This window comes from Apium graveolens, chromosome 4 (assembly GCF_009905375.1).
Source record: "Apium graveolens cultivar Ventura chromosome 4, ASM990537v1, whole genome shotgun sequence".
Classification (NCBI taxonomy): Eukaryota; Viridiplantae; Streptophyta; class Magnoliopsida; order Apiales; family Apiaceae; genus Apium; species Apium graveolens.
Genome location: NC_133650.1, coordinates 285,160,416 through 285,171,387, shown reverse-complemented (window position 1 = coordinate 285,171,387; position 10,972 = coordinate 285,160,416). Strand labels below are relative to the sequence as shown.

Here is a 10,972-nt window from a genome sequence, read left to right as displayed (position 1 = left end):
TTTAATAAAATGTCATTAATATATAATAATAATATAGGGCAATATAGTAATTTTAACATGAATAAAATGTCTAACAAACCTCATATATTATTTTATAAACGATTCACATGTGTATTCGTTCTAAATTCATTGACAAATTCCTTCACCTTACGATTAACAATCATTGTCATAATCAATTTTTCATTTACGAAAACTGAAGTACGTCTCTATTTATATTTAGTTTTGATCGAACGATGTTCTTATAATAATCTCAATTACCTCTACCATAAAAAATTAGTTTACATTTTTCGTGCTCAAGTCCAATAACTCTAATAGCGTTTTTTTCCTTGAATATAATCGGTGTAATGAATATCTCCCCTTAAAATAATAAATGTAAAATTAATATAAAGTACTAAATTATTAATATAAATAATGAAATTGTAATAATTGTATGTAATGATGACTAATTAATACATATATATAAATTAGATATAATTAATACATGCACATTAAATATAATATCTATAATATATAATAATATGGGGTTAGAATAGTAATTTCAGCATGAATAAAATGTCTCACAAACCCCCCCTATTTGCTCTATTATATATATAATATATAATAGATAATAGATGTCCCACCTGCAATAATCAATAGGAAAATGAACTGTGTCTTAATAATTGTTCAAATAAGTATTTTATCAACTATTTTAGAGCAACTTACAGTTCAAACATTTCTCGAGGACACCTTCCTTTGCCAAAACTATCGTCTTAAGTATAAAACATCAAACACAAAGTTAACCGCATGTAACCTTGATTACGAAGAAAGAAAAATGCAGTAGGACTAAAATTTGTTACAAAAATTTTACCTAATAATCTTACAAATGATAATTATGCACATAATAATATAGGATCCGTGTATATAAATATATGTTCATGAATTAAATTTTTACCATTTATCATGCATGTCACATTATTTTATGATTATTTAAAAAAACTTAGGCTGACATTACTCTTATAGAAAACGTTCGAGTTTTTGTTTTATAATTATCGTTAATGATTTTTTGTACACTTAACAATTACGCTGTACTACAAAATTTGAAAATGGAGAGAAGAAAAGAGAAGAGAAAGGAAAATTTTAAAATTTTATTTCCGAGGCGTGCTCCCGAATTTTTTGGCGAGAAAAGAAAAATGATCTGCAGAGAAAATTTCTTATAACTTTCCTCCAAAACTTTCTTCCCAAAAATGGAAAGATTTGAAAAGATTCTCTCATATTACCTTCTTTCTTTATCATTTTCTCTCTTTTTTACACAAACTCGGGAACAGAGATTAATTAATTTTCTTCTATTATTTCTCTTATTTTCTCTTCTCCTCCCATCTTTTTTCTATTCCAGCGTTAATTCATAAATTAATGTTCTTTTCAGTTTAAGTAGTGTGGTGAGTTGGATTTGGTATATACCTCCACCATTGCTAGATTTATGTATTAAACAGCTATATGTATTTATATATTAACAATGTACAATTTGGAAACATGTGTTCGTTAGATACAACCAAGTGACAAGCAATAAACTAATTATTAATTTAACACTTATGTTGGATAATATATACAGTCAGGGGTCGGCATGCAGGGGATAACAAACATTATTCCGGCACGGAATGAAGAACGGAGAGCGAATCTAACGAGTTTTTAAATTCATTTAAAATTTATAACTCAAATTTTGATCTCGTCAAATAAACAATGCCAAAAATTACACACACAAATTACACAAACACCTCTAACACAAACTATTCAGACTTTGCTAAATTTGAAGTAATTGATAATAAAAATATCATGGGGGGCAATAAACTTTGCACCTCTTTTTATCTTAACATTACCTGTTGTACTAATTTAGTCAGATTTGTTTTCTTTAATACAAATCCATGAGGAACAAACCAAAAACACAATTAACAAGTTTAGTAAACTTTCAGAGTTCCTGTATATATGCTTCTTTCTTTACAGCAAGCTGAGTAAAATTTAACATGTCTCTTGAAATTATTGTTCAATAATTATCCAACAACACAACATTAACTACATTACAAATACAAACCTTTCTAATCTTGATTAAAAACAAAAACATGCCTCAATCATCGATCAAACTTTTGATTACCATTAATTAGGGTTCATTTTTAAGGTCAACCCAAGAAATTAAAATCAAAATACAAGAGATTCATTTCTACTAGCAATTCCAACTGCATGGCTTCTACTTCTGGAAATCACTTGAGGCTTCTTCACACTATCTTCATCATCCACTGCCTCTTCTTCTTCTTCATCGAATTCGCAAGCCTTACCTTCATCGATTCTTCCCAATCCAACACTATGACTCCTCGGCACGCCTTTAGCCACTTTCGAATTAAAATTCGGATCAACTAAATGATCATTATAAAGCTTTTGCCTAGTCAACTTTTGTTCCTCAATGAGTTGTTTCAAGTAACCTTCAACATCCAAATTCATAGTATTGTTGTTGTGAGTAGTTGAACTTGCGCGAATGAGTTCGCGAAAGTCGTCATTTTCGTCGTAATTGGTGGATCTAGTAGTGGTCACGCTTGTGCTGAAACTCTTGGGCAAACCGGAGACGGCGGCTGGTCCGGTTTTTAGTGGTGCTTTTGTGCTGCTGCTGTTGCTGTAACGGGGTTTTTGAGCGAAATCCATCATGCTTCGAACGTACATATCTTTGCCTTTCTTTAATACCCTAGCAGGCATTGTTATGATCTTCATCAATTTGCTTTGGTTGCCTTTGGTCCTCATCTTGTGCTTTGCTAATAGTGTGAAGTGTGAAGTACTGTTAGCTAAAAACACTATACTTGTTCAATGGTTTTAAGAGAAGATCTAGATAGATTTTTGAGAGAGAGAGAGTATGGTATTTGCAGTATATAAGAAGTTAGAGAAGGATTGAGATGTACATAAGCATGGGAGTGAACATGTGGAGCTGGTCTATGGTCATATATAGAGCATAGCTCATCAAATAAGAAAATAAAACATTTTTAAGTCTCAATAATTGAGAATGATTTAATTATTTTTTTAGTATCGGTAGTTTGGAGGGACGAGATATATATAAAAAAGTGGGCCAAACTTCGGGAGAAAAATTATACTACCAAACAGAATTCAATAGTTAATTGCAATATTATTTATGCATTACTATTTTATCGTTAAGTTCACAAAATGAAAGAATATTAGGCATATTATATAGAAAACTAATACTAAATCAAGTAGTTGAAGCAAATAGGCCACAAAATGTATTCTTTCCTGCAAAGGTAATAAGAAACTATGATTCAGAAGTTTAAGAATGTGGTAATTTCTAGATCAGTGTATATTGTACATTAGTACAATTTACAACAAAACAACTTTTCTTCTACATATGTTTTGCATTATTTATGCATGCAATGATTGACTAATATAAAGAAAAGAATAAACAGGATTGATTGATTTACTATATAGTCCTGGCATCAAAGTCACACAGACAAAGAAGTCAGTATCATGGTCTGTTTTCACTTTCAGCTTTTCTGCTGTTTGATAAATCTCATACGCAACTGCTATCCTGCTGATGCTAATTTTTTTATACAGAATTATTTAATTTCAAATTCATTAATTTTACTGTGTCATTCCAATTTTGATTTTTGTATAACAAAATTTGTGTGGAAGGATTAAAAAGATTGCACTAACAGACGTGAATATATTAGAATGGATAATGGGTTAAGATTGATACAGGGGTGTACAATTAAAGGCCCAACAAACTTATCTCCCCCTAAACTGAAGAAGCCCATGCAAAGACCAACATGCGTAGCAATTTCTCCTCCATTCATTGTAGGAACGTTCATTTGAAATCAGCACACGCACATAAAGAAAATAGATAACAAAGAAGCTCTATCCTCACATTATCCAAATCTCATAGTAAAAGAATTAATAAACTGTTTACGAAGAATATGATGAGAATAATAGTAACATTATTAATGGCAGTGATGATGTACACGTCTCAGGCGGGGATGATGAGCAACATACACCCTCTGATATTGGTGCCTGGGAACGGCGGGAACCAGCTAGAGGCACGGTTCACGTCGGAGTACAAAGCGACGAGCTTGTTCTGCACGCGATGGAACCCGGTGGTGAAGAAGAAAGGAGGGTGGTTCAGGCTGTGGTTTGAGTTGAATGTTCTGTTGGCTCCCTTTACTCGGTGCTTTGCTGAGAGAATGACGCTTTATTATGATCCTGAGGTTGATGATTACTTCAATGCCCCTGGTATTGAGACTAGAGTTCCTGATTTTGGCTCCATTCAGTCCCTCCTTTACCTTGATCCTAATCTCAAGTGAGTCCCCTTGTCTCTGCTTTTCTTATGCTCTATCAATAACAATTTCTGTAACTAGACACAGTTTAGTCAATTTTTTTCTTGTAAAACTAGCACTAAGATTGCACTAATATCTACAATCAAGCACGCTATTGATAATATTATTTGCAACAATTGCCCTTAACTGCTAGAATATAGTAAAGTTCTATTAAGAGAACGTTCATCTTCATCTTCATCTTTTTAAGTAAACATTGAAAGGTATTAGTAAACTTGTATACGGCTACGTTAGTAGCGATAAAAAATGTTTAAAACGTATTAAAAGTGTGACATCTATCAAATCTACTGAAATCATTCCTAATAATAAATCATTATTAATAATTATAAATCATAACAATACATGATATAAACGTTTAAATGTATGAAAAGGTTGACATTATCAAATTTATATATATCATTCACAATAATACAAGTAATAAGTAAATTTGTTATATAGTAACGTATGTAACAATGATAAGAAACGTTCCAACGTATGAAAAACGTCACGGATCTACATATATTTCTTAGTAATAGTAAATAAATTTGAACGATACGGTTACGTCCATAACAGTATACGGTTAGAAATGTATATAAAGCGTGACATTATCAAATCTACATATATCGTTCATAATAATAAATAAATAAATTTGTACTCTACGGCTACATCCGCCATAATACACGATAAAAAAGACTTAAACGCATGAAATTATAGGAACTACACATATCATCAATGAAAATAATAGGAAAGTAGTATATATGCACAATTTTCTGCATATCAGCTTCTTATTTTCTTAGTTTTGTTCCTGTTGCTTCTTTTGCAGAGAAATTTGTCTATGTGCGAACCTAAGTTCTTTTCAACTGTTTACAGCCATAAATACAAGTTTTTTTTAATAATCTGAATGTCATATGGGAGGAGCCATCACTTGGTAACTTCACTCATTGAGAATGTCCATCACAGCTCTCTGTTTTTACAGGCACATTTCATCATATATGGCACCCTTGGTTGAATCACTAGAACATCTGGGATATGCAGAAGGCTTTACCCTTTTCGGAGCTCCATACGATTTTCGATATGGTTTAGCAGCCCAAGGTCACCCTTCCAAAGTTGGATCCAAATTCCTTGATGACCTAAAGAATTTGATTGAACAAGCAAGCTCTACTAACGGCGGAAAGCCAGTAATTCTCGTTTCCCATAGCTTAGGCGGCTTATTTGTACTTCAACTCCTCAACCGAAACTCACTTTCCTGGCGCCAAAAATATATTAAACACTTTGTAGCACTTGCTGCACCTTGGGGTGGCACAGTCCAAGAAATGCTCACATTTGCATCAGGTAACTCACTCGGGGTTCCATTAGTCGATCCCTTGCTAGTTAGAGCAGAGCAAAGAAGTTCAGAGAGCAATTTATGGCTAATGCCATCACCTAATACTTATAATAGTAAACCACTTGTAATCACCCCAAGCGCTACATATTCAGCTTACGACATTGCTCAATTCCTTGTTGACATTGGATTTTCTGAAGGTGTTGTACCTTACAATACACGAATTTTACCTCTAGTCAATAATTTGGTGGCACCTGAAGTAGACATTACATGTATATTCGGGAGTGGAGTTAAAACAGCAGAGACATTGTTTTACGGAGAGAATGGATTTGACAAACAACCAGAAATTTTGTATGGAGACGGTGATGGTACTGTGAATATGATAAGTTTGATGGCGCTAACAAATGAATGGGCTGGTAAGCAAAATCAGTCAGTTAAGGTGATTAAAATACCTGATGTTTCTCATACATCAATATTGGAAGCGGACGTCGCACTGGATGAAATAGTTAGAGTAATTAAGTCCATCAATTCTGTAATTAGTAGTTTAGCTTATTCTTAATATCCCAGAATCATGGCACTGTTTAAGGTACATGGTTTAAATTTTGTCTAATGAACTGAAAACAGTTTGAAATTCACTTCGGCTCCTTAAGTATATAAATTTGTACAAATTGTCTGATTCACTTCTCCTTTTGCTCAGAACTGAGTAAAGGTTATATAATGCAGTAAGATGCTAAAATTCAATCAAACATAATCAACGTGTCCTGTTCTTTGAACAGCCTGAAGAAGACATCGATAAGAAAGATGAGACCAAAATATAATATCCCCACTTTCGACAACAAAATAAAAAAGACAGTATAAAAATGTGCTATAATAAGAATCGAAACATATACAAAGTTATTACTGGTTTGGAATGTTGGATTAAAACTATAAGATCGAAAGCTTAAATATAGATTTGGTCGGCTTGATACCAACTTCACTCACTTGAATTCAGATAGTAAATCAAGCTTTTATCCTTTTTCCCAGTAATAGTCAATTAGAAGTTACAATGGCATCATAAGAAGTATATATCCTTTAATATGCTACTATTGCAGAATGGCTCACTTTCTTTTAGATCAAGCAAGTTAAAGATAATAATGTCAAATTCACAAGGAAAAAAGATAGGTTAATGTATCAGAGTAAACAAGATATAAGGACATTGGCTTAATTAATGTCATGCTAGAATTTGATATGAAACGTGATGCATATCTGTTAGTAAAAAATAGTGCCAACAGCTATAATTACCCTCGGATATTCAGTACTACTTGGTAAGCAATGTTTGACAGCTTCTGAAATCAGAATAACTATTTATACCTTCGATGCTTATACGACAATAGTACAACTGCAATGCGACAATATTTTGTAAAGAAGCGGATCCAAGTGAAGACACTGCAACTCTGCAAGCTACATTCTGTGTTAGCTTTAACTTTTATGTTGAAAATTGTATACAAATTATGATATTTATATCTCTACGTATAAATATATCGTGCTTCTGTCAAATAAATCGAATGTGGTGACTTCTTTTGTCAATATTTGCAGGGACATGGCACGAAAAAATGTATCAAGAACTCCCCACATAAGACCTCCATTCACTATTGGTGATGTTAGGAAAGCAATTCCCCCACATTGTTTTGAGCGTTCTGTTCTTCGCTCTTTCTCATATGTTTTCTTTGATGTCGTCATGTCTTTTTCTCTTTACTGCATCTTCACAGCATATATCATGACAGAATCATCTCGATTGTATTTTCTTGTATACATGATTGTTTATTCGCTACTTCAAGGCTGTGTCTTCTCTCGAATTTGGATCATAGGCCATGAATGCGGTCACAGTGCTTTCAGTAACTACAAATGGCTAAATGACACAGTCGGATTTATTTTCCACTCCTTCCTCTTGTTTCCTTACTTTTCGTGGAAGTACACTCACCATCGTCACCACTCCAAAACTGGTTATTTGCAACAAGAAGAATTCAACGGTCCAATACTCAAGTCTCAGGTTTCCTTAATGTTTAAACACCTGATATCAAATCCTGCAGCAAGATTCTTGGTTACTTCTATAGTTGTAGCTTTTGGTGTGCCTCTATACTTGCTTGTCAACTTCCGTGGTCGAGCTTATAATCGATTTGCTTCCCATTTCGATCCTTTCAGTCCAATGTTTTCACATAACCAACGTGCTCAAATCTTTCTTTCTGATGCTGCATGTCTTGCCATGGGCTATGGACTTTACAAACTTGTTTTGATAAAAGGACTAGCATGGGTTGCTTGTGTTTACGGAGGACCATACCTAGTTCAGACTTCTCTGCTTATTGTAGCGGCTACACTTCATCACACTCACCCTTTTGTACCTTACTATGATTCCAAAGAGTGGAATTGGTTAAGAGGATCTTTAAGTACCGTTGATAGAGATTACGGAATCCTCAACACTATGTTTTATCAAGCGACTAATGCACATGTAGCTCACCATCTCTTCCCAACAATCCCACATTACCATGCACAGGAAGCTACCAGAGCAATTAAGCCTATACTGGGGGAGTACTATCGGTATGATGATACCCCCATGTATATATCACTGTGGAGTGCATTTAAAGAATGTGTTTACGTTGAGGAAGATGAAGGTGAACAAAACAAAGGGATATATTGGTACAATAATAAGTTCTGATCTGGTTAGAAGAGGCACTCTTAAAAGAATGTGAAACAAGCTGGCAATGCCGACGTCTGGTGTGTTATGTAATAATCCAATTAACATTGGATTTTTAGGAAATAAGAACAAACTCCGAAAGAAAAGTTTATCCTTCTGGATAAAATATCTACTGGATCAAGGAATCTTATGTATCATCATAGAATTGATGTATAATCTTGTAACGCTAAATTTATTGTGATACGACATCCCGGATGAAGGCTATTACTCATAGCCTTAAGCATATATTGATAATAAAGTTGGCATGGAATGATGTTCTTGAACTCTTGTTCTCGTACATTTCTTAGTGAGAATTGCAGGCTATTTGTAGGCGGTCCTTTTTATAGCTTTTCATTAGTTTTGTATTTAAGTAATTACATCATAATGTTTTGCTTTTGCATGCTTGTATAAGTTTTAAAGATCAAGTTCAGCAGACACAACACAACTCAGGTCCTCTTTCTTTTAGAGGTACCCAACTAAATCTTACTCATTCTGCTTGTCCCATTTAATGTGATCTCCTTTTCTTTTTTTGGATGTTCCAAAAAGAATTATTCTTCCATTTATAACATTCATTTAAGATTATCACAACCACACATTCATATAATATACTTATTTTAACACTCACTATCTCATTTGTGCGGTTCATATTAAAGTCAACATTTAATTTCTTAAAAAGCGTGTTAGTCAAACCAAGTGATATAAAATGGGAGTGAGGGAGTATTATATATTCTAACTTTACATAGTAATAATTTTCTCGAATCAAAACGGGATAGCAAACTTGTCTGGTACTACTTGGCAATCCAATATTTGAACTCTCAAGGGAATACAGTTCCATAGTTTCACTTGGTATGACGTCCTTTACATATTCCAAGATTTTCTTTTCACCTTTAGCCTTTAGGTTGCTCTGCACACTAGAATTATGGATATGAGTAGAATTGGTATTCTTGGTACCAACATTTGTTGCCCTTTGTAATGCATGCCTCTGCAGAATCGCATGACCACCTAATTTTCTCATGCACATTCTCCCCCACCACCAGGTTGATTCATTTAGTACATGCTTCTTCGGGTCTTGATCCCTCCCAGACTTAACAGATTACTTTAACCCTGATATCTCTTTCTGTTTTTTCTACATTTGGAGGGAATGAAATGGCAGGATGAAGAAGCAAAATGGAACCACTCACAGAATTGAGGAGCTGGCAGAAGCTAGAAAGCAAGTTGTGAGATGCAAAGTCAATAGCAGTAAACTGTTTCTTAGACTAATTAGTGACTTGTCTCCCGTGTTTTTTATGTACTAATTTTAAATAAGATTTTTTGTTTAACTTTGTTCAACTGTTCAAGGTAACCATTATTAGATTTTTTTGTTTAATTTTAAGGCCAGTTCCTCACATGGGCTTTTAAATTGGGCCACTGGTACTTGTTAACAGAAATAAAGACCTGCAGAAGGCCCATAGCATGCCTCACTGAGAAATAAACTACTCTTTTTTTTTTTTTAATATTGTAATAGAAATCTTGATAACCTCGTGCTAATTCCCTCTACCTAATTAATTTATAACCTATTGTATAAAAAGATTAACAACATAAATAGTAGAGCATTAAAAGTTTGGCTTTTAAAAGTATGATATATGTTTTCTACAAGTCAAAGTAATAAATATTAAAATAACTACACAATTAATATTTTTCAATAAACATAGAGTTCAATTTATTGAATTACTTGTTTTTTTGGGTGCTATTATTGAATTACTTGTGTACAATATACAGGCTGCATATATGTATGCAAGAAATCTAGGGAGCTTTTATTTAATTCAGAAAGTCTAAAAAAACATTTGTGGCTAAAATATATATTTTGAAACTACTAAAAATGATAATATGTAACTGCAAACCTAAAATAATATATTTAGATATCTGCTAACGGATTGACTAAAAGAGATTTGGGTGTTGCTTAAGAAGTGGAGGAGACTTGGGGTTGTTGCTTGACCTGTTGACTCTTTCACCTCTTCTGTAGGTTGTTATCCAATCAAACACATCTACATGGACTGTAACTATTCGTATGAAGATTGATAACAAGATGCATGAATAGTGTCCAATGATTTAATCATCAAACTTGAAGAAAGATCCCATAATTTCTTTTGCTGGTCTGGGAACAGGAAGCTGAGAAATCCGGACAATGCTATCATCACTCACACTGCATGAATGCTTGCAAGACAAAACAGACGCACTGCTATTTCTCTTCTTGTGTAATCTTCTAGTTCTACTACTACTACTACTACCATTTATGCACTTTCTATATGCTATTAGGAAAGGATCATCCTCCTCCTTATAACCATATACTTTTGAACCACTTCTTGATATTGGAGATTGAAAAGCACATGGAGGTAGAGGAATATTTTGCAAATTCACCGGACTTTCCCTTCCACTCTCCGGTTGTAGATAAGGCGGCGGTGGCAACTTCTTTTTGCCACCGCGCTTTCCTTTGTCGTCATCGTAGTCCTCTTGGTTCATAATTTCCTTTCGGATTCCGGGCTTGTTTTCCCATGCAAAGGGAACTTGTCCTTTTGAGTAAACCTTGTTGCTGCTCATTTTTGTAATAGAAATGTACCTTTTTGTAAAACT

At 33.7% G+C, this 10,972-nt stretch overlaps 3 protein-coding genes across 3 annotated transcripts; 2 read left to right on the top strand and 1 right to left on the bottom strand.

Annotated features, from left to right (window-relative positions):
- Positions 1 to 2,169: 2,169 nt before the first annotated feature.
- On the bottom strand, positions 2,170 to 2,718 carry LOC141719771 (uncharacterized). The gene has a single exon (XM_074522142.1). The coding sequence runs from the start codon at positions 2,716 to 2,718 to the stop codon at positions 2,170 to 2,172; it is 549 nt and encodes a 182-aa protein (XP_074378243.1).
- Positions 2,719 to 3,821: 1,103 nt separating this feature from the next.
- Positions 3,822 to 6,319, top strand: LOC141721125 (lecithin-cholesterol acyltransferase-like 1). Its single transcript, XM_074523883.1, has 2 exons — positions 3,822 to 4,318; positions 5,308 to 6,319. The coding sequence occupies exons 1-2, from the start codon at positions 3,939 to 3,941 to the stop codon at positions 6,209 to 6,211; spliced, it is 1,284 nt and encodes a 427-aa protein (XP_074379984.1). The 5' UTR covers positions 3,822 to 3,938; the 3' UTR covers positions 6,212 to 6,319.
- Positions 6,320 to 7,231: 912 nt separating this feature from the next.
- On the top strand, positions 7,232 to 8,344 carry LOC141719769 (delta(12)-fatty-acid desaturase FAD2-like). Its single transcript, XM_074522141.1, has one exon. The coding sequence runs from the start codon at positions 7,232 to 7,234 to the stop codon at positions 8,342 to 8,344; it is 1,113 nt and encodes a 370-aa protein (XP_074378242.1).
- The last annotated feature ends 2,628 nt before the right edge of the window (positions 8,345 to 10,972 follow it).

Excerpts from the sequence above, each read along its gene's own strand:
- LOC141719771 (XM_074522142.1), bottom strand. The coding sequence starts at position 2,718 with ATGCCTGCTAGGGTATTAAAGAAAGGCAAAGATATGTACGTTCGAAGC.
- LOC141721125 (XM_074523883.1), top strand. The coding sequence starts at position 3,939 with ATGATGAGAATAATAGTAACATTATTAATGGCAGTGATGATGTACACG. Across the intron at positions 4,319-5,307 it reads TACCTTGATCCTAATCTCAA|GCACATTTCATCATATATGG; the intron begins GTGAGTCCCCTT and ends CTGTTTTTACAG.
- LOC141719769 (XM_074522141.1), top strand. The coding sequence starts at position 7,232 with ATGGCACGAAAAAATGTATCAAGAACTCCCCACATAAGACCTCCATTC.